Below are 20,306 nucleotides of genomic sequence, written 5' to 3'. Positions count from 1 at the left end.
TTTACTGATAACAGCTGGCAATATTTAGCAATGTCATCTGCAGAGAACCAGATTTTTCAGCCAGTCAATAATGAATATTAAAGCAACCTGGGAACTTCAAAATCCTGCTGTTCCTGTCTGCACTGCTGATGACAGCAGACAGCTAAACAGAGCTGCAAATAACTTAGAAGAACGCATCGCAACACTGACTCCTTTCATAGCCTTGCATCGCCTCCAGCTCCCACTTGTTAATGTGCTTACAGCAACCACTCTCCTCACAGGGCTGCCACAGGCAACCACACTTCAGCAAACCAGGTCCAAAAATACTCTAATAAAGCTAATTGACTAAATATTGATTGAACTATTTTCTCAACTTCACACCTGAAACCTCAGACTGTGAGTAGTAATCCTATTTACCAGCTCCAAGAGAGGTATCAAGTCCTAAAGCTTAACAGCCTCCCACACATCTTCAGCAGACCATGCTAGTAGGGATTTTGTCAGAAATAAATTGTCTGAAAATTCCCCCTGGAAGAGGATGCCACACACAAGGAGATGGCAAGTGCTGCCACGCCAAGGTGCACGTGTGTGACAGAGCCCATGTGTCCCAGCTGCTCGCGCCCTGCCCAGCCCCAGCCACTGCATGAGGTCAGAGCTCTGTCCCGAGCTCATTGAGTTCTCTACTCAGACTCCCAATTTACAGCACTTTGGAGCAGGCCAAGAGCCCAGCCAAGGTCAAACTGAAAGCAAGCCACCACTAAGTCCAGCAGGCAGGTTGAGCCTGCAATGTTTACCGCTTTCTGTGATACCTGGTAGAATTTTAAAACCAGGGTCCTACAATGAGATTGTAGGCAGCAGTCCTCTCTCAACAGTTTGTCCAGCATAATGCAGAGACAGGAAAACAGTGCTCTCGAAAACAGGCAAGTGCAAAATCACAAGCTTTACAAATAAAGACACTTCTAAAAACAACTACAGTGGATGCATCTCCTTAGGAGGAAAATCCCTGCTGCTACTGCCAAGAAGTTTTCTACAAACTGCAGCGCCAAGGCTTGGCTGTTCTTCAAATTCTTGCCCTTTTCATCACAGCCAACTTTCCTTGTTAGCGCTTCTCTGGTGTAGCACTCTTTTTGCAGACAAAAGCCTCTTGCACCAGCCCACCAGAAGTTACCGTGCCCAACAGCCTATTTTCAAAATGCCCTTCCTGCAGCTTCCACACAGGGAAATGTTTAATTTCCAGGAGCTGTCATCTAAAGCCTGTCATTTGATTCCTTTAAATTTGCCAGATTGAGGAGTTCTGTAAACAGATGGATTAAGCAACTTAGATTTTTTAAAAATTTCAAATACTGCACTATGATTTATATACTTATTGCCATGGGAAAATCTCAACAAAACCCCTTATTTTCAAAGAAAAACACAATTTCTTCACTAGGTTAAATGTATTCAGCATTTTCCAAAAATGGGACAACAATTTTCGTGTCTGAAGAGGGGTTCATCTCATATAAAGCTAAAAATTTTTATGCGCAATTCCACTCTGAAAAACCATTTCATACAAAGACAACAGCTTTGACAAGAATCAGATCTGTCCTTGTGTAAAATCAAGGAAATACATCCCAGTTTTCCAACACTGTTTGTTCCTCTCAGGACAATGAACTATTTTGCATTCATCTGTCTTGAATGGTTCAGGTAGACCTCTGCAACCCCATGGGGTTACACATATGACACTGCAGTGCTGCTTTTGACAAGTCAGGTTTCAGAATTCCTCCACTTTACTGCTAGTGTCTATATTCAGAGAATAAAAGGTGTTGTAAAATACTAAACTCCCAAGTTCAGGATCTAGAATATACACATTAATTAGTCACTTATTTTTAAATTTAGGTCCTTTAAATTTTAGGCAGGATCATTATCTGAAAACTATACTCTTCATATAAAAATTGTAACTGCATATTATATTTAGGTGTTGTATAAAACATACAAAAAAATTCCATCTCCCTCAGAATTCAAGCTGTTTGCCAGCAGGATGTGTCTGGGTGCTGCATGTACCAACAAGCTCTGCAGCTGCCATTCCCTGTCCCAGGGGTTTTGCCTGCCTGCCTGGACTAAAAAAAAAATGTTTCAAAGACAGTATGTTCTTGAAAGATTCATTAAAAAAAGAATCAGCAGCCAGAGAGCAGAAACCCCTGTCATGCACTTGCTAAGGAGGGGCCCAAGGCAGGTCTGGCACCGTGCAGTGGGCAGGATGTGCATCCCTGGAGCTGTGGCCTACAGCTTGGTGGGTGTGAATACCCAGGTGAGAGGCAACTGGGATGAGTGTGATGAATTAGAAGGCTGGAAAAAATTCATGGCAAACCAGGGTGCATGTGGAATACACCTAAAACCTTCATCTGTGTTGCTGCCATACAATAAAGCATGGCATAAACTGGTACTTTAATCTTTCTGGCCATTGGAGCAGGTGTAGCAGCTACCTTAATTTTCTTGCTTATATCTGTACCTAACATAATACTTTGCCTTTATTTTTCTCTTTGTACAAGGCAAAGATTAATTCACAGATATATGCAAGATGTGATCCAAGCCCGCAGGTAAGTCAGCGGGCTCTGCATTAGCAGTGCAAAAGCTAAAAGTGGAAGGTGTATTTATTGATTCTTAAATCACTTATGAAACTATTTCATCTGTTTGTGAAATGTGAAAGTATCATCCGTTGTTCTTTCCAAATTGTGTTGAATTGTGACTGCTTTGCACTGAACAATGGGCTATGCTAGCTTCACTTTCACTAGGTATGTCTGACTTTGCCTGTTCCTATACAGGCAAAGTCCAGAAACTGTGTACCAGTGATCACATAAACTGGAAAGTAAAGAGGGAAGCTAAAATTGTGTAGCATTTAAAAAAAACATGAAAATAAAAAATCAATCAAAAAACCAGAACACCGCCGGCACCAAAACCAGCCAACCATGTGAATAAACACCCACCTCAAAAAAGGAAAAGGTCTAAAAAGCAACTTGGAAAGGATAATTGAGTCTCATGTGAAAGAGAGACTTCAAGAATCTCGAGGACAGAAGGAAAGAAACAGGAGGGGGTGGAAAGGCAACAGAACTCACTGTGCACAAATGCCTGAAACTGAGACAAAGACACTCAACACTGGAAACAAAAGCACCTCTCCCTCCCCAAATACAGGTAGCCCAAGACCTTTACTGAGCAGCACAACTTCCCCTGGGGAATCATCCCATTTTGAAAACCCACCTTCATCCCAGCTGCGGCTGCTGGCCCACTGGGGTCCACAGCCTGGATGTGGCAGGGTTTGCTCCCCCGCACCACAAAACCCCAGCCCACGGCATCGCCAACGATCTGGAAAGAGGAAAGGACATGATCACTTTCAAGCAGCTCCATGAAATTCTAGGGGGCAACTTCTAAATGGTCGAAGACGTAATTTCAACATTTCTATGCTTCCAACACATAGTAGAGTACAGGCTGCTGTGTCACTCATGGGAAAGGCTCTATCCAAATGATTCTTCTTGCTTTTAGTGAACTTCTTTTGTTGAACTAGGAGGCTGTAAAAGCAATGCTTCCAATGACTAGGTTCAAAAATGTCTTTAAAGAAAGGCTCTAATAATGTATGTCAGTCGAATTTTCTGTCCCATCATATAGAAAGACCCTGGTAGAAAGCTTCAGTTTGGGTAGGTGATCCACTCCTGCAGAGCAGGAGCACCAAGTCTGGATGAGTTTGTATAATACAAATGTTACTGTCTTTATGTAATTCTACACCCCTTTTAAGTCAGCAGTATCACACTGGCATAAAGACAAGATAAACAAATGCCACATCAGACCTGAAATTTGTGGAAGTACTGATCATGATGTTTGGGATTTTAAAGTACAAACCTCAGCAAATGCAAATAAGCTCTAATTATCCCATCAGAAAATGTCTGTTTGGATTGCCCTATGCATATAACATGCAGAAAATAAAGAAAAATACTGAAGACATACCGTAAAAGTTTTTCTAACATATGGGGCTCCGGGCATCAAGAGCTCATCAGCAGTCACAGGTCTCTTTAATACTGTGGAGGTACAGAAATGAATATTTAATGAAAACATTCCTCTGGAGTTTCCCCTAATAAATAAGATACAGTGTCAGTATACCTCTTTTTTGGTCCCACTTCCCATTCATGCTTTCAGTTCTTGCAGACTTGCTTGAAATTAGTAAGAGAACCAAGGAAAAGCCTGCAGAATAACTCCAAGTATAAATGATGAGATCTTTGGAAAATTGGGGCATTTAGCCAACAGACTTTGTTGCCTGCAATCAAAATCCCCTAAACACTATCACAAAAATCAGAAGTGGCTTTTCCTGCATCCAGTGTTGAAACAAGTGACCAACCTTCCTGGCATGGAGCAGCTTTCCTTCCCAGGTTACTGTGTACTTGTTGGGTGCTCTCTGCGATTTCATCTGAGTCGGGTTTGAATCGCAGAATTAAGTAGCAAGAAAATGCTGGTCAGGTGAGTAATTATCTCAAGACATTTCTGCAGCTGTAGGCACAGACCTATAACTCCCATCTTATCCAGGGACAGACTAGGTAACCTACAGGTGTCTGGGATTTTAAATGAAAGGAAATACCAGTAAGCTTCTGCAGGTCCCTATTGCCTTCCTATATAATGGCATAATTTTCCTCTGAACAAAGTAAATCTAAAGTTCTGCCAAAGCAAAACAATACCATCCTGTGTATCATTTTTTATCTTTCCATAAATGCTTCACGATACAGAGGACAACATAAAGATATATGCTGTTCACCCTATTTGCCTGCTTCACCCTTAAAATTATGTCTGTTTTTCTTTTAGTGGTAAATAATTTTGACAATGTCTGTCTTTTCAGTCACAGGTGGGAGACAAAATTTCTCACAGATGGTATTTGAAGACATTCTTGAGTTTCTTTATGACATTCATGGGAACAGGGAGAATTCTAGCAGACAAACCAATACCTTTTTTTTACTTTCCCATGCATTTTGACAAACTGTCATTTAGCCAGTGTTACACTTCGCAGAGCCTGTCTGGTCAATGTTAGAAAACTGAACGATTGTGCTCATTTGACAAGTCAGAATCAGGTAAATCATCCATGCAGGGCTCCCTTATGTGCCTCCCTTCATTATACCTCCTGAAATTTTTTTTTGTTTGATGATTGTTTTTCTACATGATTGGTCAAGTCATGACCTGGGTGTATTTTAAGTGCTTGCCTGCAAGAGAGCTTGTCTGACAATAAATACACCTCTGCCTTTTGTTTATTAGCATGTAGTTCAGCAACAGCTCAGGGTCTGGATAGCAGGAAGCTATTTGTGAACAAAGTCTCTTTATAGTCATCAGAGGATTAAGAATTCCTCATAACATTTACATCTGACAGCCTTATGTTAACCTATGTGAACTGACATGTGGATCTGTACTTCGGCTCTGGGAGAAATAACCCTACGTTGCCAGTAACTGTATACTTCTTAAAAATCAGTTTATAAGCCCATTGCTGTCTTCTTTCAAATATGAGTCTGTTAAAGCTATTCAGAGTTTGAGAACCAGTCCTAAGGGAAAATTTCTTCTAAAAAATTTATGCAAGAGCAACATCAGCCTATTGTTTTTCTTCCAGTGTTGTGTAATCAGCTGCATTAAAATAAACTTGTTCTCACTACTCATGGGCTGACACTTCATATAAAATCAGAACCATAAATGAACAGAATAGTTGGCATACTTCAGATAACAGACACATTTATGGATAGCACATGAATGCTGTTTTATCTGTCCCAGAAAATTTTCCAGGATGTAATTAATGTACTGGGGACAAACAGCTCCCCATACAAAAGCTACCAGAGCATTTCTGGAATGTATACCTGAGAGATATTCTGCCAAAACATGATACTGTATACCCTCTATACAGGGGCAAGCCCCCTGCATAAAGGTGTGAGCATATTGGAAGGTGGTGCTGAACACCCAACAACAACACATTCTGAGGATGCGATGGCCACTAGAACTGACAGCATTTCCCAGGCTGCTGGAGAGGGTTATGGCTTCTGAGCATATAATCCTACTGAGTCCTTCCAATTATTTTAGTTCAGAGCTTCATACTGAATTCCCAGCAAAGCTTAAGCAGAGGGAAGGAAATGTGCTAACAGGAGAGAGAAGGAAAATATCCTTCCCTTTCTGATGGCCACTCTGCACAGCAGGAATGATATGCACTTTAGTTCACTCATCTCTGAAGTAAATGGTCAATGTTTTGAACAGCATTCACCTAGTGCTTGAGGCACTCTCTTGTAATCACTTCAAATGCCAGCATCCTTCTGAAAGCAAAGATTACACATATCCATTGAAGCCTTACCCCAGTGTACAGTACTCCCCACACTACTGGCAGAGACCTTGTGAATTTGAAATAACAAGGAACTCAAAGGGCAGCAGGGGCTCTGTTTGATATTCAGGGCTGTTTCTGAGGGAAACAGAGAGGCTGAAACAATATCTATCTTGGTCTGTTTTTCCCTTTCCAGATGTACAGTAAGAAACAATTTTAAGCGAACTGTGGAAGAATGGGTGTGTTTAACCTTCCGGCATGGGATAGGAAATCCTTTCAAAAGGAAAATAAGCTTCAACGCTACTTCTACCTTCTGAACAGACCAGTGTAAGACTTAAAACAAATGAAAATGTTCGAATGGTCTCTAACAGGCTGAAACAATGCTGCCTCAAGTTTTTTTAGAGGCTACTGTTTTCTGAGAAGTGTTATTTCATGGCAGCTCAAGTGGTCACTGCATAGTTAAACTCACCTCTGACTTGCACCTAAGGAATGTCTCTAGGAGGAGATTTGAACCAGTTCAGAGCTTGGCAGTGAAGAGGCAAATCTAGGCCTCTGACTGCATGTCCTCCTAAGAGATAAACTGCAGCTCAAACCACAATTATGGACTTGATGCAAAGATTACTGGAGGCAGAAATCTGGCTTGTGCTCAACAGGACTTCAGGCTAGTAATTCCCTCTGACCTACAAAACCTGTGACACTGTGAATTTTTAATATATTCTTGGAAACATAAGCTTAGGCGTGATGATTGGCATTCTTCACATAGCCTTCTCCCAAAGAGATGTCCACACTCTGGCAGCTGTGCATCATAAGCCATGCTGGTGCTCACCAGATTTGGGGTTGCAGAGCACGGGGGGGCTGCTGCTGAGCGTTGGGCTACTGCTGAAGTACCCGCTGCTGCCACAGCTACTCATGCTGCTCCTCCGCACTGCCGACACAATCTTTATCTCCTTGGTGGGACTCACTACAAGCAGAGAGAAAACAAAGAGAGAAAGGGAGCTCGTACCAGTTATTAAGCCATTTCCCTGTTTCTTTTTAGAAAAGCATCAACTTTTGCTTGTCATGCTTTCACTGACAACACTGGGAATGGGTTAGTGTGTCCTACACTGTTAGCAGAGTCACTGCATGAGAGTAATACTGTCACTAACAGGATGGCTGAACTGCTCCCACTGCAGTGTTTTCTAAGAGGCATTTTAATATAGGGAACTAGGTTTTTCCAGTTTTCCTTTCCCTTCTTTCAGCTCTTACTAGATATTGCTGTACACAAATTCTGCAGGGTCCCTTCCCCTCACTTTTAATCTTCTTGAAAATTTCACATAGAATGTATGACAAATTACTTTGAGTTTGGTCAACTTAACCAGTTCGGTTTGAACATGGACACCAAATTTTGATCAGCATCTGAAATGCCCTTGATACAGATACACCCCAGGGAGATATAGGTTTAGTAAACTGAGTGAATGGACAATCCTTATGAACAGGGACACATAATACTCAGCCCTGCATTTTTTTCTAACATTGAAACCCCTTGTCCAAAACCAATTTTTTAATATTCCACAGAGTCACTCTACATACAGCAGTATAATTAATGAATCACCTGAGAGAAAACTGGTGTGTTTCCTGTTGTCATGGTTCTGTTTGCGCAGGCAAAATGGGCTGTCATGGCTTTCTGGCATCAAGCGAGATTTCTCAGTGAGGAGCTCCATTAATCGCCGCCGCCGGCGGAAATTCATTCTGCACTGGTAGAGCAAACTGCTGTCCATAAAATGGTGCTTGTTGGACACTAGGAAAAGAAATGGATAGAATGTCTGTGCCTGGTAGGCACAGAAAGAAATCCAAGCCTACCTATGTGCAACCTGTGCACTACAGACCTTGCTGTAAGGAAGCAAAGCTCAGAGCTCTCCTCTTCCCCTGTGCAGATTCAGAAAGAGGAGGAAGGTGGTCAGCTTCACATGGGTGGCTTCACATGGGTGTATACTTTACACATGTGAAGTATACACCCTTTACAGCAACAGTAACAAAGTAGGAATTGTAGTGGCAAATGCTGCAAAGAATCTTTTACACCACTTTGATTAGTGACATGCACTTTTTATTGCCAAGTGGAAATAGAAGTATTCACCTCTCCATGACAGGTTGCATAATGGTCCACCTCCATGCATGCTTCTTCTGTATGCTGCCTGCTGCTGCTGCTCACTACAGACCAGACTTAGCTCCTTATGTCCAGTTTTGTGTAAATTCATCAGTCTAGATCAGCCCCGGGAGCTCTGTCCAACTACCTTATTCAGAGCTACAGGACAGCAAAGAATCAAGACCTGTGTATTTCCTCTTGTCTTGTTCACCACAGATACCATGTCCCTGACATTTCCTGCAGGCCACTTCCCTCCTTCGCATGGATACACAAGGTTTGGGAACAGGCACCTGGCCAAAAATAATTTCTTACATAATGAACAAAAATCTTAATCACAACCTGTTTTGACACTGAGAACAAATCCCAGGCTGCTGGTGTCAGAGTAGGAGCGCCAAACCTACCCCCAGAGTGCAACATCACTGTAATGTCTGCGTGTTTGCTGCCACCGATGCTGCGTCTTAACAGCGATGAAAAACGCAGTAGTTGGATGGAGCTCTGTGCCAGGTCCTGAAAGTGCTCTGACTCCTGCAGGTCCTGATTGCAGGAAAGCCTTCTGGAGTACTCTCTGCATCACTACTGCAGCATCTAAAATAGCTGCAGTAGGTGTTTGGCAGCATTCTTCTCCATTTTCACCCAGCTTCTGTGATCACGTTCCACAGAAATAATTTCCCATGGTTGACCTTTTCAATGAAGAATCCAAATTCTGGATTTTTCTAGTTTATAAATTACATTTCTTGCAATACTCACTCGTAAGAACTGGTGGGCTATAGATATTTATGTGTAAAGTATAAACAACAACACAGGCATGCACTGAGGTCAGTCAAATCTAGGATTACATGACTCAGTCACTCAGCCTCCTACTGCAGACACAGAGCTTTTGCTCTGCCCAACATATGGGTTCCAAAAACCAGCAGAGTCCAAGGTGATACGCAAGGCCCAGAGCCTGGAGCCCTGCTGGCCTGCTTTCCTTTCATTCTCATCCCCAACCCAGTCTTTCTTGCTCTCATCCCTTCTTAACACCTCCTTGTGTCTCAGGTTATTCTTCATGGACCCCACAGAACTACACTACACATTACAACCTTGCAAAATAGGCTGTATTTACACGTAAACTGCCAGTAAGCCATCTGATGTTTGTGAGCTGAAGAAATAACCTCAAAGAGGAAAAAGCCATCACCTTCTCCAGGTATGTCAAGTCACTCAGACAATAAAGATGCCAGTCCTAGATATGATCCTCAAGGCACCATCTTCTATGTGGATGCAGAAACTGCCTTATGAGGTCAGACCATCTTGAAAAGAAGCATGTCCCTTGCCAGCCTGGGCCACTGTAAGAGAGGACACTGTCCGTACAAATGGACTTCTGCCTCTGGGACACAAGGAATAATCAAGACACAGGATTTCTCTGAACTGCACGTGCTTGTGCCCAAGCTGCCACACAGGCCATCTGCCCCAGAGTCACGCGGCACAGGCTGTAAGGCATCCCTTAGATTGCCTGGTTCTGTCAAAAAGATGGAAAACACGGAAAAGATGGAAAAGTGGCAAAAGCCACTTAGCTTTTGTCTGCTTCATTTTGTTGCTGAATCTACTGTGTCCTCAGGGATGCAAAATGGCTTTGTTAAGTCCAATTTAGCATTGCAAGTTAACTCGTTACTGTGTTCTGACACGTTACTTAGTGCAGGTACACACTGCTGCTGTGCTCCCCGTTTTGGATACGTATCATATGCACTACTATTAAACAACACTTACTAACAGTCACTATTTTTGAAGAATGGAAGTAGAGGAGGAGAGATTTGGAGATTTGCCTACATCCCCCAAAGGATTTGCTACCAGAGGCAGAGTTAGTACGTAGGTGTTCACAGCTACCAGTTTCATTTAAGATCACTGACATAATAAGTAAAAGTAGCAATATCTATCAATATCTTACCACATTATTAGAATAACCTAATTTAAAGACAATTTTTTTTTTAATTTGAGGCCATCTCAAACTCAGTCTGAAAAAGGCAAGCTCTACTTATTCAGCACTACTGTGATTCATAATCTTAAATCAAAGAGGGCTCCACAAATGCTCCCTTGGAAAGAGAACTGCTGTGGACAACCATTCAGTGTAAGAAATACCAGTATGGTTTCTGAGTCAAGTTAAATATTATGACACCACAGTTTTTAACTAAAATTATTCTGTTGTTTGTGTCATTAACTGAAGTGCTCTGACAGTACTCAGAAATTACGATAATCAGAGACAAACACACACTCGTGCTGCAGACATTGTCAAGCACTCTGAAATTCGGGAATTACTGACCGTGAAACTAGATAATGTAAACATTTTTATGCCAAGATACTGAACATATTTTAGAATAACAATACTTGTTTTGACTGAAATATTGTCTTATTTATATACTTAAAGCAGCAAAGCTTAGGTTTTCCATTGAGGTCATTAATCTCTGCTGTAACTACTTCAGTCCATAGAAAGGTAAATTTTTATACAACAAATGAGTGCAACTGGAAAAGCTAAGTCCAATGACTGTGTGTCGGAGAATATTTGCATATGATTTACACAACAAAGAGTTTGCAGCCAAAATGCTTATGACATGCAGCATCAGTATAGAATTTGGCGTGCTCCTTGACTTTCATATTTTAACCTCCTCATTTCTAAGGATAGTTCACATATCATGTGCTTGTAGCATCATGTAATTTTTTACATATTTAAAAAGAAGTTAAAAATATAAATAGGAGTAGAATAGCTCAGACTGTCTCCTTATGCATACATCATCAAATAAAATCTCTAGCCAAAATTAATTCTGTGCCTCATGGAGCTCCTTTTTTTTTTTTTTTAAATCATCTGACTTATTCGTGATTTGTGATTAAATGTCCAGGCTGTGACTCAGCCTAAGGATGAGTGTATCTGGAAAGGTGTGGAAAAGGGGATTTCCAGACCACGGATCAGAAGGAAGAGGTTGAGGAGGGGGAGGCAGATGTGGAAGCTGGCTGCCTCTGAAAGCTCTCCTCAGGTGCAGTGGCTGACTTTCAGCAAGAACCAGGAGAATCTACACATGCCCTTGTCCTTGGTAAATCCCAACTATGTGAATGCCGGATGCAGGGCACACACAGAAGGTTGGGTTTGTTGCACTGGAAGCTGCTGGCTGTGAGGTACAGGTGCAGTCACGGGTGCTCAGCTCAACTGCTTTAGCAGCTCACATTTTGCTGCAAGCAGCAGAGGATAAGTAGGAGTGAAAAGCTTTTCCAAACCGATGGCAGAATGCTGAGAGGGTTGCACAGATTTGCCCAGGAGCGGTTTCTTTAAAGGTAATTTAGAGGTTGTTACCTCTGGGTGTTGACTCAGAGGCAGTAGCAGATAAACTTGCAGCAGCTCACAAGGCTCTTGCTCCAGGTATCTGTACCTCTCATGGAAGCTGCTGCTCTAGATAGGGATTAACATTACTATTCCTCAATTAGTTCACTGCTCTTCACAGTGCAGCATAGAAAGCAAACTGGCACCCATTTCACTTTGTCTTTAACAGTCAAGCCATGGCTGATGAGCGTCAGGACCTGTATTTGTACATTATGAGGGCGATGCAAAGAGCAAGGTGGGGTGAATTCATGTTTCTCGTTCCAATTTAATTCATGGCTGTTCAGGTGGCAACATGTTTGTGTTACAATGTGCACCTTATGCAACAGAAAGAAATGTACCAAACAGAGTAAAGTAAAAATATGGTGACTGGCAACCTCCAAAACCACAAAAGCACACAAGAGCATTTATGGTCCTGGAAGGAAAGGCACCAACACTAACATATACTCATCGATGTTAATCTTTGGAGGTACGGTCACAACCCACCGGTCTAACCTCCCACATACACAGGCCACAAAATTTCTCCCAGAAACAAAGTTTAACAACTATCTTTTAATCTTACAAAAAAATTAGTTTACTTATACTTTAAAGCATTTATTGACCACTTCACTCTTCCCTTTACAAGCTATTCAAGCCTTCAGTCATTTGCCCTGCCAGACAATAAAGATTTAACTCAAAGCTGAATTTGCTTAACTTTAGCTGCTAATCCCTGGATGTTGTCACACCTTCATTAGAAAGTTACGTACAATCTGGTCAAAAATCTTTGCAAAGAAGTCTGTGAAGAGATGAAGCCAACTCTCAAACATATCTTTTATCACCTGAATAAATACTACCCCCTAAATTCTGACCTTTTTTTAGCCTTCCTTGAATCCTCTTCAGAATTTCTTTATCTTTCCTAAAAACCCACTTATCTGAACTGCATGCCCAAAATTACAACCTCATTCCCCTTTTCTTACTGGCTGTTTTTCTTTTTGTACATATCAGGCTCACAGTTACTACTGCACTGTACTGCACAAATAGAGTAAAATAGAAATAATTTGTGCCCCGCACACCTTCCTTTCCCTGCACAGCACTGCTCCACAGCAACGAGTGGAGCCTGTATTCTCAGTTCCTAGACGTATTGCCTTGTAGTTATACCATTAGCTATACAAAACCCCCATCTCTTTTGGGGTAATGACCATTTAATTGATAGAGTTCAATTATTTGTTTACTGCCTCATCAATCCCTAGAGTTTGCAAATTTCATTGGCAAGGGTTTTAGCTGGTCATTCACTATTTATGTTACTGTTAAGATGAAAAAAATCAGAATATTTATTTTGGATTTTCTCTGTTTGGGAGCACTTAATATTGCAGCTTTGGTGCTTCCTGTGCCTGGCTGCTTCACAGTTTCTGTCCAGATACATAAAATATAAATAGTAACATCCATGCAAACCTTCTTTCGGCTTCTGATTCTGACATAAAATCCCAGGATCTGCATGGAGCTCAAACAGCCTTTTCCACTTTTTCAAAGAGGCTGATGCACAGCAGAGACAGAAATATTAGCTCTACACTGATTTCGTAGAACTGAGGAAGCTTTAGAAAGTACAAAAGCCTATTTTAATAAATGGTATGACTCATGCCTGAAAAATCAGGCCATTTTCATAACTGGCTTTTCCCCCAAATCCCTCCCACCACTTCAATTTCCCATGATTTTTAGCGTTGATAATCTGTGTACATCTCCACCGTGGTGATTAATGCTTTCTACCAGCTGAGAGCTGCAGTCCCCAGTAGGACACATCCAGTGAGGCACTCCAGCTGCTCTGCACATCCCCAGAAACAATGCTGTCACCAAGCAAGCTTATGGCTGGAGCCAGGGAACGGCTGTTCCATGTTGAGGGAGCAGGAGGAAGGAGATCAAAGTTCCACCAGGAGCCAGATGAGCAGCTTTTCTCAAGAGAGCAGAGGACACATTGAAGTGTGTGCTTGTTTGTTTGTGTGAGAGGGTGCTTGTGCTAGGGTTAAGAGGAAGAGGTTATAAAACATGAGCAGAGTGTATGGATTTTTCAGTGTGGGTATGTCATATCTTTCTCCACTTAAAGACAAAAGCAGCACTGAACTCTTTCCAGCAGTGCACAACACATTTCCAAGCCTTCCACTGCACAAGGCAGCAGCCGAGTCTATTCAAAAGTATACTTTATCTTTTAATGAGGTAGTTTCCTCTATTAAAATGATGTGAAATGCAGTCGGAAGTTGTAGAAGATCATTCCAGACCTTCACTATTACTGGCTGCAATAGTCTGTGCCCTCATATAGCAAGTCACAGATGACCATACCAGTTCTGACCTCTGGAGTAGCAGGATATTACCCCAAAAGAGCTGACGTCACGCCAAGAACAAACGCAGGATGATGAAACATACACTGACAGGCTGCAGGGGCCGGCAGGGGCTGGGGGATTATCTGAAGGAGAACACAGCTGGAGCTGCTTCCACCTGCACCCAAAGTGTGCCCAGGGAAGGGTCTGGCTCTCATTCCATGATATTTTGCTTTCTTGCTCCCCTCTCCAAAGCAGAACCAGTGTTTAACAGGGAAGGAAACAAATCAACACATAAAATACTGGTTCCTTAAAAAAATGCCTCTCTCTATGGATAGCACACAGCTTGATGAGCTAGCCTCCTCTGTGCCTCAGGCCTTTGGCCAGCCCAGTTTTGGTGCCTTGCCAGAGAAACAGTGGAAGTGTGTGTCCACTTTGGCTTTCACAGAGCAGTGGGGAGTCCGTGGACTTGGCAAACACCAAGAGCTGCTGAGACCCGCGCAGGGCGGCTGCGCAGCTTTCGGCCAGTCCTCACCCCATGTTGCCCATCTCTGCCACACGACCCAGCCACTCCCGTGCTGCCCCTCATCCACTCCTGCCTTGCACCGACACACGTGTGGCTGGAGGAGGGTAACTGGCACTTTATTCAGCACTGGACAATGCTTTTCCCACTCCTCTCAAAGCCTTCCTGTTTTTCTGCTAATCTGGCACTGCAATGCATTTTAATAATGGCACCTATTCAGATGAGTTTCCTTTTACACATTGATGAATTCCACCTGCTTGGATCTCCCACAAACCCAGGGAGAGAGACTATAGATGTTTAGTGAGCACAGGGCCCTGGATCTTGGGTCTTGCATTCCCTGCACTGTGTAAACACAACACTTGCATTTCCACCTTTTATGAATGTTTATATGCTATGCAGACTGTAGATAAGCCCACCTGTGCATGTATTCAGCCATCACGTTAAACTCTCAGCAGTGCAGCTCTACCAAATTGTATTTTTTTCTTATTTGGATTACAAGGAATTCACTTTGAACAGACTGTGGGTCTAAGCTTGAACTTCTCCTGTTTCCACTGATCCCCTCCTATAAAACTGCAAGGCAGATTCTGGCCCTGAAATACAAAATCCAGAGAGCTGTTCCAGCTCATCCTACTAAGGGTGAAGTCAGCAAGTATGTCCAGAAATAAATAGGTCCTGGAACTGTAAGTAGGTCCAGAAAAATAAAGCTGTGCTATAACTACAGCTCTCTGAGCTATAAATAGGGAGGGCTTTCTGAGCTATATCAATGAACTGTAGTATATTCATGTACTCCAAAAAAGGTCTAGACAACTTTTATACTGTCTTTAAAGCATCAGGATTACAGTAGAAAACTGTCAAAAGTTCCTTGGGAACTGAAATTCAGAGTATCCTGTTCTTATTAAAGTGGTATGTTCTGATCAGTGCATTAACATGTTATTTCTCCTGCCTTAAAATAGGTATGCAGATAAGTGTTTCTATATACATTTTGTCTTTCCAGCCAGTTTGCCGTCTATTTGCAGTCTATTTTCAAATACACATTACTTACTCTAGCATGAAAAGCCAGTGTTGAATCACACACATTTCAGCAGTCTTTTTGGTCTGTATATGAGGATTTATCATCTTTAATTTAGTAAGTTTACAGAACATAGCCAACTGCTTTTCTTTGCTTCCAAATAAAGTATGGAAAGTACAGTCTGTGGCAAGGGAAGCAGAAGATGAAAAGGCCCATCTGGGTATCTCTTTTTTTTTGTTGCAAACCCATTTTGTTGAAACCCATTCTCGGTCAGAAAAATAGAATTCAATAGTTAATATGAAAAGAATTTTTCATATGTTATTTACATAAAGCATAGAGTATGTGGCTCTTTCAAAAACCAAATCCATTCCTGCTGTAGATAAAGACAACCGCAAGAAGAGCACAATGAGAAGCTGACAGACCAAGGAGCTGGGAGTTTATACAACTACATACAAAGTTCTTATTCTTTGACTTCTTACAAGGGCAAAATCATGAAAAATATGCAAAGTGGTCTCCAGATTTAGCATAAGCAGCTGAATTACCATGGGTGAGGTTGCTGCCCCTACGGATGGAAACTGCCAGGGAAGAGCTGCCACACAAACAACTGAGTGCTTCTGCCTGGCATCAGCACAGGGGAAACAGGACTTAACAATAAAAACAAAATTGTATTGCAGGACATCACAGACTAACTGAAGGCTTGTGTTTTACTGATAAATATACATCATCTGTAAAAATGTGATGTTTTATAGTTTTTAGCAAAATGAAAGCTTGGAAATATCCAAGGGCTGATGTGATTCAGGTTTCAGATCAACTAGAAAAATTGTTTTAAAAAATATATGTGTTAATTTTGGAGGAGAAAGCCTATGATCAGTTAAGTCAAGGATTTACGGTATGCTTCAATGATACTTGTAAATGCTATCTGGAGTTGATATTTCCAAGAAAGGGGTTCCAAAGAGAAATCTTGATTTAAGGAAGTGTATATTTAACATACATGGCAAGTTTTCACTTTTTAAGTGAATCATAATCAGCTAATCTTAAGCAGTTGGACATCTAAGGTAAATATAGCAGCACATACTTCATTATTCACAGCAATTTTAGAAGAGAAGGAAAGCTTTTCAACAAAAGCAAGAGAAATAATGCTTTGTAAGATATTTAATCAACTCCCACAATTATAACAAACTTTCAATTGCATCATGTGTCTTGATACTTAAAACTAAATGCACTGATCATCTTCACAAAGGAAATTCTGCTGTATAAATGTACAGAGTCTTTGCAAAGAATAGGGAAAATTAAAATAGATATAAGACTTTCCTGCAGAGACAGAGACACAGCACATGTCAACATTTACTGTTCTCACTAAGTCACTACAAAGTGTTTGTTTTCATCTCTGAAAGTAATTTGCACAGTGGAGTTTGCTGATAAAAGATTAACTCTTGAAAGCAGATAAGCACCTGCTTCTGTGCTAAACCACCAGAACATGTGTCTACCCTGAACACACCAGGTCTGACCAAGTGCAATTATGTCAACAGAAGTTTTTAAAGTTGAAAGGTATTTTAAAGGAGGGTGGAGGCCAAAGATACTAATATCATGATGCCTAAGGCATCTTACCACCTATTTATTACCATCATAAAATCCTAGTGCTGACAAAATCATAAAATTGTTTAGGTTGGAAAAGACCTCTAAGATCATGAAGCTCAACCATTAACCTGATGCTGCCAAGTTCACCACTAACCCATGTCCTTAAGTGTCACATCTACACATCTTTTAAATACTTCTAGGGATGGTGACTCCACCACTTCCCTGGGCAGCCTGTTCCAATTCTAGACAACCCTTTCTGTGAAGAAATTTTTCATAATATCCAACCTAAACTTGCCCTGGTGCAACCTGAGGCCTTTTCCTCTTGCCCTGTCATTTGCTACCTGAGAGAAGAGACCAACTCCCACCTGGCTACAGCTCCTTTCAGGGAGCTGTACAGAGCGATAAGGTCTCTCCTGAGCCTCCTTTTCCCCAGACCAAACACCCCCAGCTCCCTCAGCTGCTCCTCATCAGACTGGTGTTCCAGACCCTTCCCCAGCTCCGTTGCCCTTCTCTGGACTCGCTCCAGCCCCTCAGTGTCTCTGACGTACAGAGGGGCCCAGAACTGGACACAGGATCTGAGATGCGGCCTCACCAGTGCCAAGTACAGGGGGACAATCCCTGCCCTGGTCCTGCTGGCCACAATTTCTGATACAGGCCAGGATGCCATTGGCCTTCTTGGCCACCTGGGCACACACTGGATCATGTTCAGCTGCTGTCAATCAGCACCCCCAGCTCCTTTTCCAATGGGCAGCTTTCCAACCACTCATCTCCAAGCCTGGAGCATTGGATGGGGTTCCTTGCATGGGGCTGTTATGACTCGAGTGCAGGATGCAGCACTTCCCTTGTCGAACCTCATACCACTGGCCCTGGCCCATCAATCCAGACTGTCCAGATCCCTCTGTAGAGCCCTCCTACCTTCCAGAAGATCAACACTCCCAATCAACTTCTTGTCATCTGCAACATCACCTTTTCTGCCCTTGATCCCTTGAAAAAGATCTCCTTAATAAAGATAATTAAGAGGACTAGCCCCAGTAATGAGCCCTGGCCCCAATACCAAGCCCTGGGGAATACTCCAGGCCTGGCCATCCAGCCAGCTCTTACCTAGTGAAGAGTGCACCCATCCACACCACGGGAATACAGTTTCTGCAGGAGAACGCCACGGGAAACAGTATCAAAGGCTTCACTGGTCTAGGCAGACCAGGTGTTTCAAAGAAAGTGCTAGCCTGTCATCTCCAAAAGAGACTCTTCCACCCCTCAGTCATTCAGGAAACCAAAACCTTTTGAGAACTCACCACACCTATTCTGCTGCTGGTCTGAGCCTGGGAATCTGGATCCCAACCCCCTGGAATAGAGTGCACAGCCACGCAAAACTCTTCGTGCTGAACTGTGTTGTGGTCACTGCTCAGGGAAGGTGCTGGGGGGATGCCAGGGAAGAAATTACACCAAGCACATGAACTTGAAGGTCCAAGCAGCTTGGGAAACCACAGCAACAAAAGAGACAGAATGTTATCTGGCATGAGGAGTTCTGCTGCTCAGACCCCCATTTTTTGCAGGCTCAATGGTACACACTGTATCGTCTGTGGTACAAAGCAATCCCTGTGTGTTTACATTCTACAATATATTGAAAAGTATTCATAAATGTGCTAAGGTTTGGTTGCTGCCATGAAGGAAATGCAAATATTCATCTTGCAAGTTGTAGATGCTATCCTAAGACAGCATTGGTTTCTCTTAACAGTATTAACCAGATTTTAAAATTTAAACTATTTATTACTGGAGATCCCAGACTTTAAAAATTTCTGCAAGGCAGGCAGATGTTTCTCCATCCCTCAAGCTTCCATACCCAATGAGTCCTTGGAGGAGGACAGGAAGGCTCTGCCTATCATATCAGCAGCACTCTGCTGCTGTGGCGCATGCAGCTGCAAGGTAAGTTCTGCAGCAAGGGCCATAAACAAGTATGAGCCAAAAATAACTCCATAAAGAGCTCTGTGAATACCCTCTTTCATCCTTGAACATCTCACTATCTCTGTTTTCCAGACTGAGAAAGGGCTATGTGTGGATGCTCCCATTGTCCTCTGTCTGCCCCCAGCCCATCTTCTTCTCCTGCTGCATGTGAATTTTGACCACAGTAGCTAATCTGCCCCACCATGTCCATTTGAAGAAGAACTAAGAAAGATCCAGTCTCCTGGATCTTTTATCTATTAATATTTCCAAGCTGTACATACCTCACCATATTAGAAACAGGCTTTTCTACAGCTGAGAAATGTGTTCTGTGCACCTTTTGTCCCTGCCTTTAGTGTATGTGCATCACCAAATTTATAATTCTTCCCACAATCTTTATTCCTATATTCTGGATGAAGGCCATCAGTGCTCACAAACGCCAAGTAACTACTGGCAACTACAATCCCAACACATGCCTTCAAGAAATGTACAATGTTTATTCCATATTACATGGGGGTACCAATTCAAAGAAAAGGAAATCTGGGTCCTATTTGTGAAAATGGTGGTTTGTGGGTTATGATTTCACAGAATCACAGAATATTCTGAGTTGGAAAGGACCCACAAGGATCATCGAGTCCAACTCTTAAGTGAATGGCCCATATGGGGATCAAACCCACAACTTTGCATTATTAGCACCAGGCTCCAACCAGTGGAGCTAATCTCAGTGATTTGTGTGGGCCAGTGAGATTTTGGCAAGAAGCAATTCAGCGCTTAAGTACATTTCATCATTTCATGCACAGCAGGGGAAATGTGTGTAGTTACATATGTCTAAAGAGATCAGGAAGATTATTTTAAAACTGAGAATTTGATGCTTTTACAGCGTTTATACAACTCCTCTTAAACCACTGTTTTCCTTTTCAAAATTAGCATCGGTGTTTGTTTCCTGTGTGAAACCTGGTTTGTGTCTGACCAATTAAAGTGAAGAAAAATGTGTCAGGAAGCCATTTTGAATACAGTGCCTCAGCTGCAGAATAGAGCTTCTCTGAGTAATTGAAATGAAAGTCAGTATTAGTAAAAATGAATTGCATACTTTGGTTGTGGCTGGAAAATTGCTACTGAGATTGGCAACTTGATGCAACAGTTTCTATTACTTTCCATGGCATTAGGTGGGGTAATAAATACTTCGTAAGAACAATACAGCAAGCTTTATTTCATTCTGTATTGTGGA

The 20,306-nt window shown here is 42.2% G+C and overlaps 1 protein-coding gene across 1 annotated transcript in view; it reads right to left on the bottom strand.

The window, feature by feature from the left end:
• Positions 1–20,306, bottom strand: part of DEPTOR (DEP domain containing MTOR interacting protein) — a 79,994-nt gene that overhangs the window by 21,942 nt on the left and 37,746 nt on the right. The window contains exons 6-9 of the mRNA XM_032132275.1: positions 7,872–8,057; positions 7,107–7,241; positions 3,952–4,022; positions 3,211–3,315 (exon numbers count right to left, since the gene is read on the bottom strand). Of these exons, the coding sequence (XP_031988166.1) occupies positions 3,211–3,315; positions 3,952–4,022; positions 7,107–7,241; positions 7,872–8,057 (497 nt within the window). The remainder of the gene's footprint in view (positions 1–3,210; positions 3,316–3,951; positions 4,023–7,106; positions 7,242–7,871; positions 8,058–20,306) is intronic.

The sequence above is a fragment of the Corvus moneduloides genome, chromosome 1, assembly GCF_009650955.1.
Source record: "Corvus moneduloides isolate bCorMon1 chromosome 1, bCorMon1.pri, whole genome shotgun sequence".
In the NCBI taxonomy this organism is placed as follows: domain Eukaryota; kingdom Metazoa; phylum Chordata; class Aves; order Passeriformes; family Corvidae; genus Corvus; species Corvus moneduloides.
This window is presented reverse-complemented; position numbering and strand designations above follow the sequence as displayed.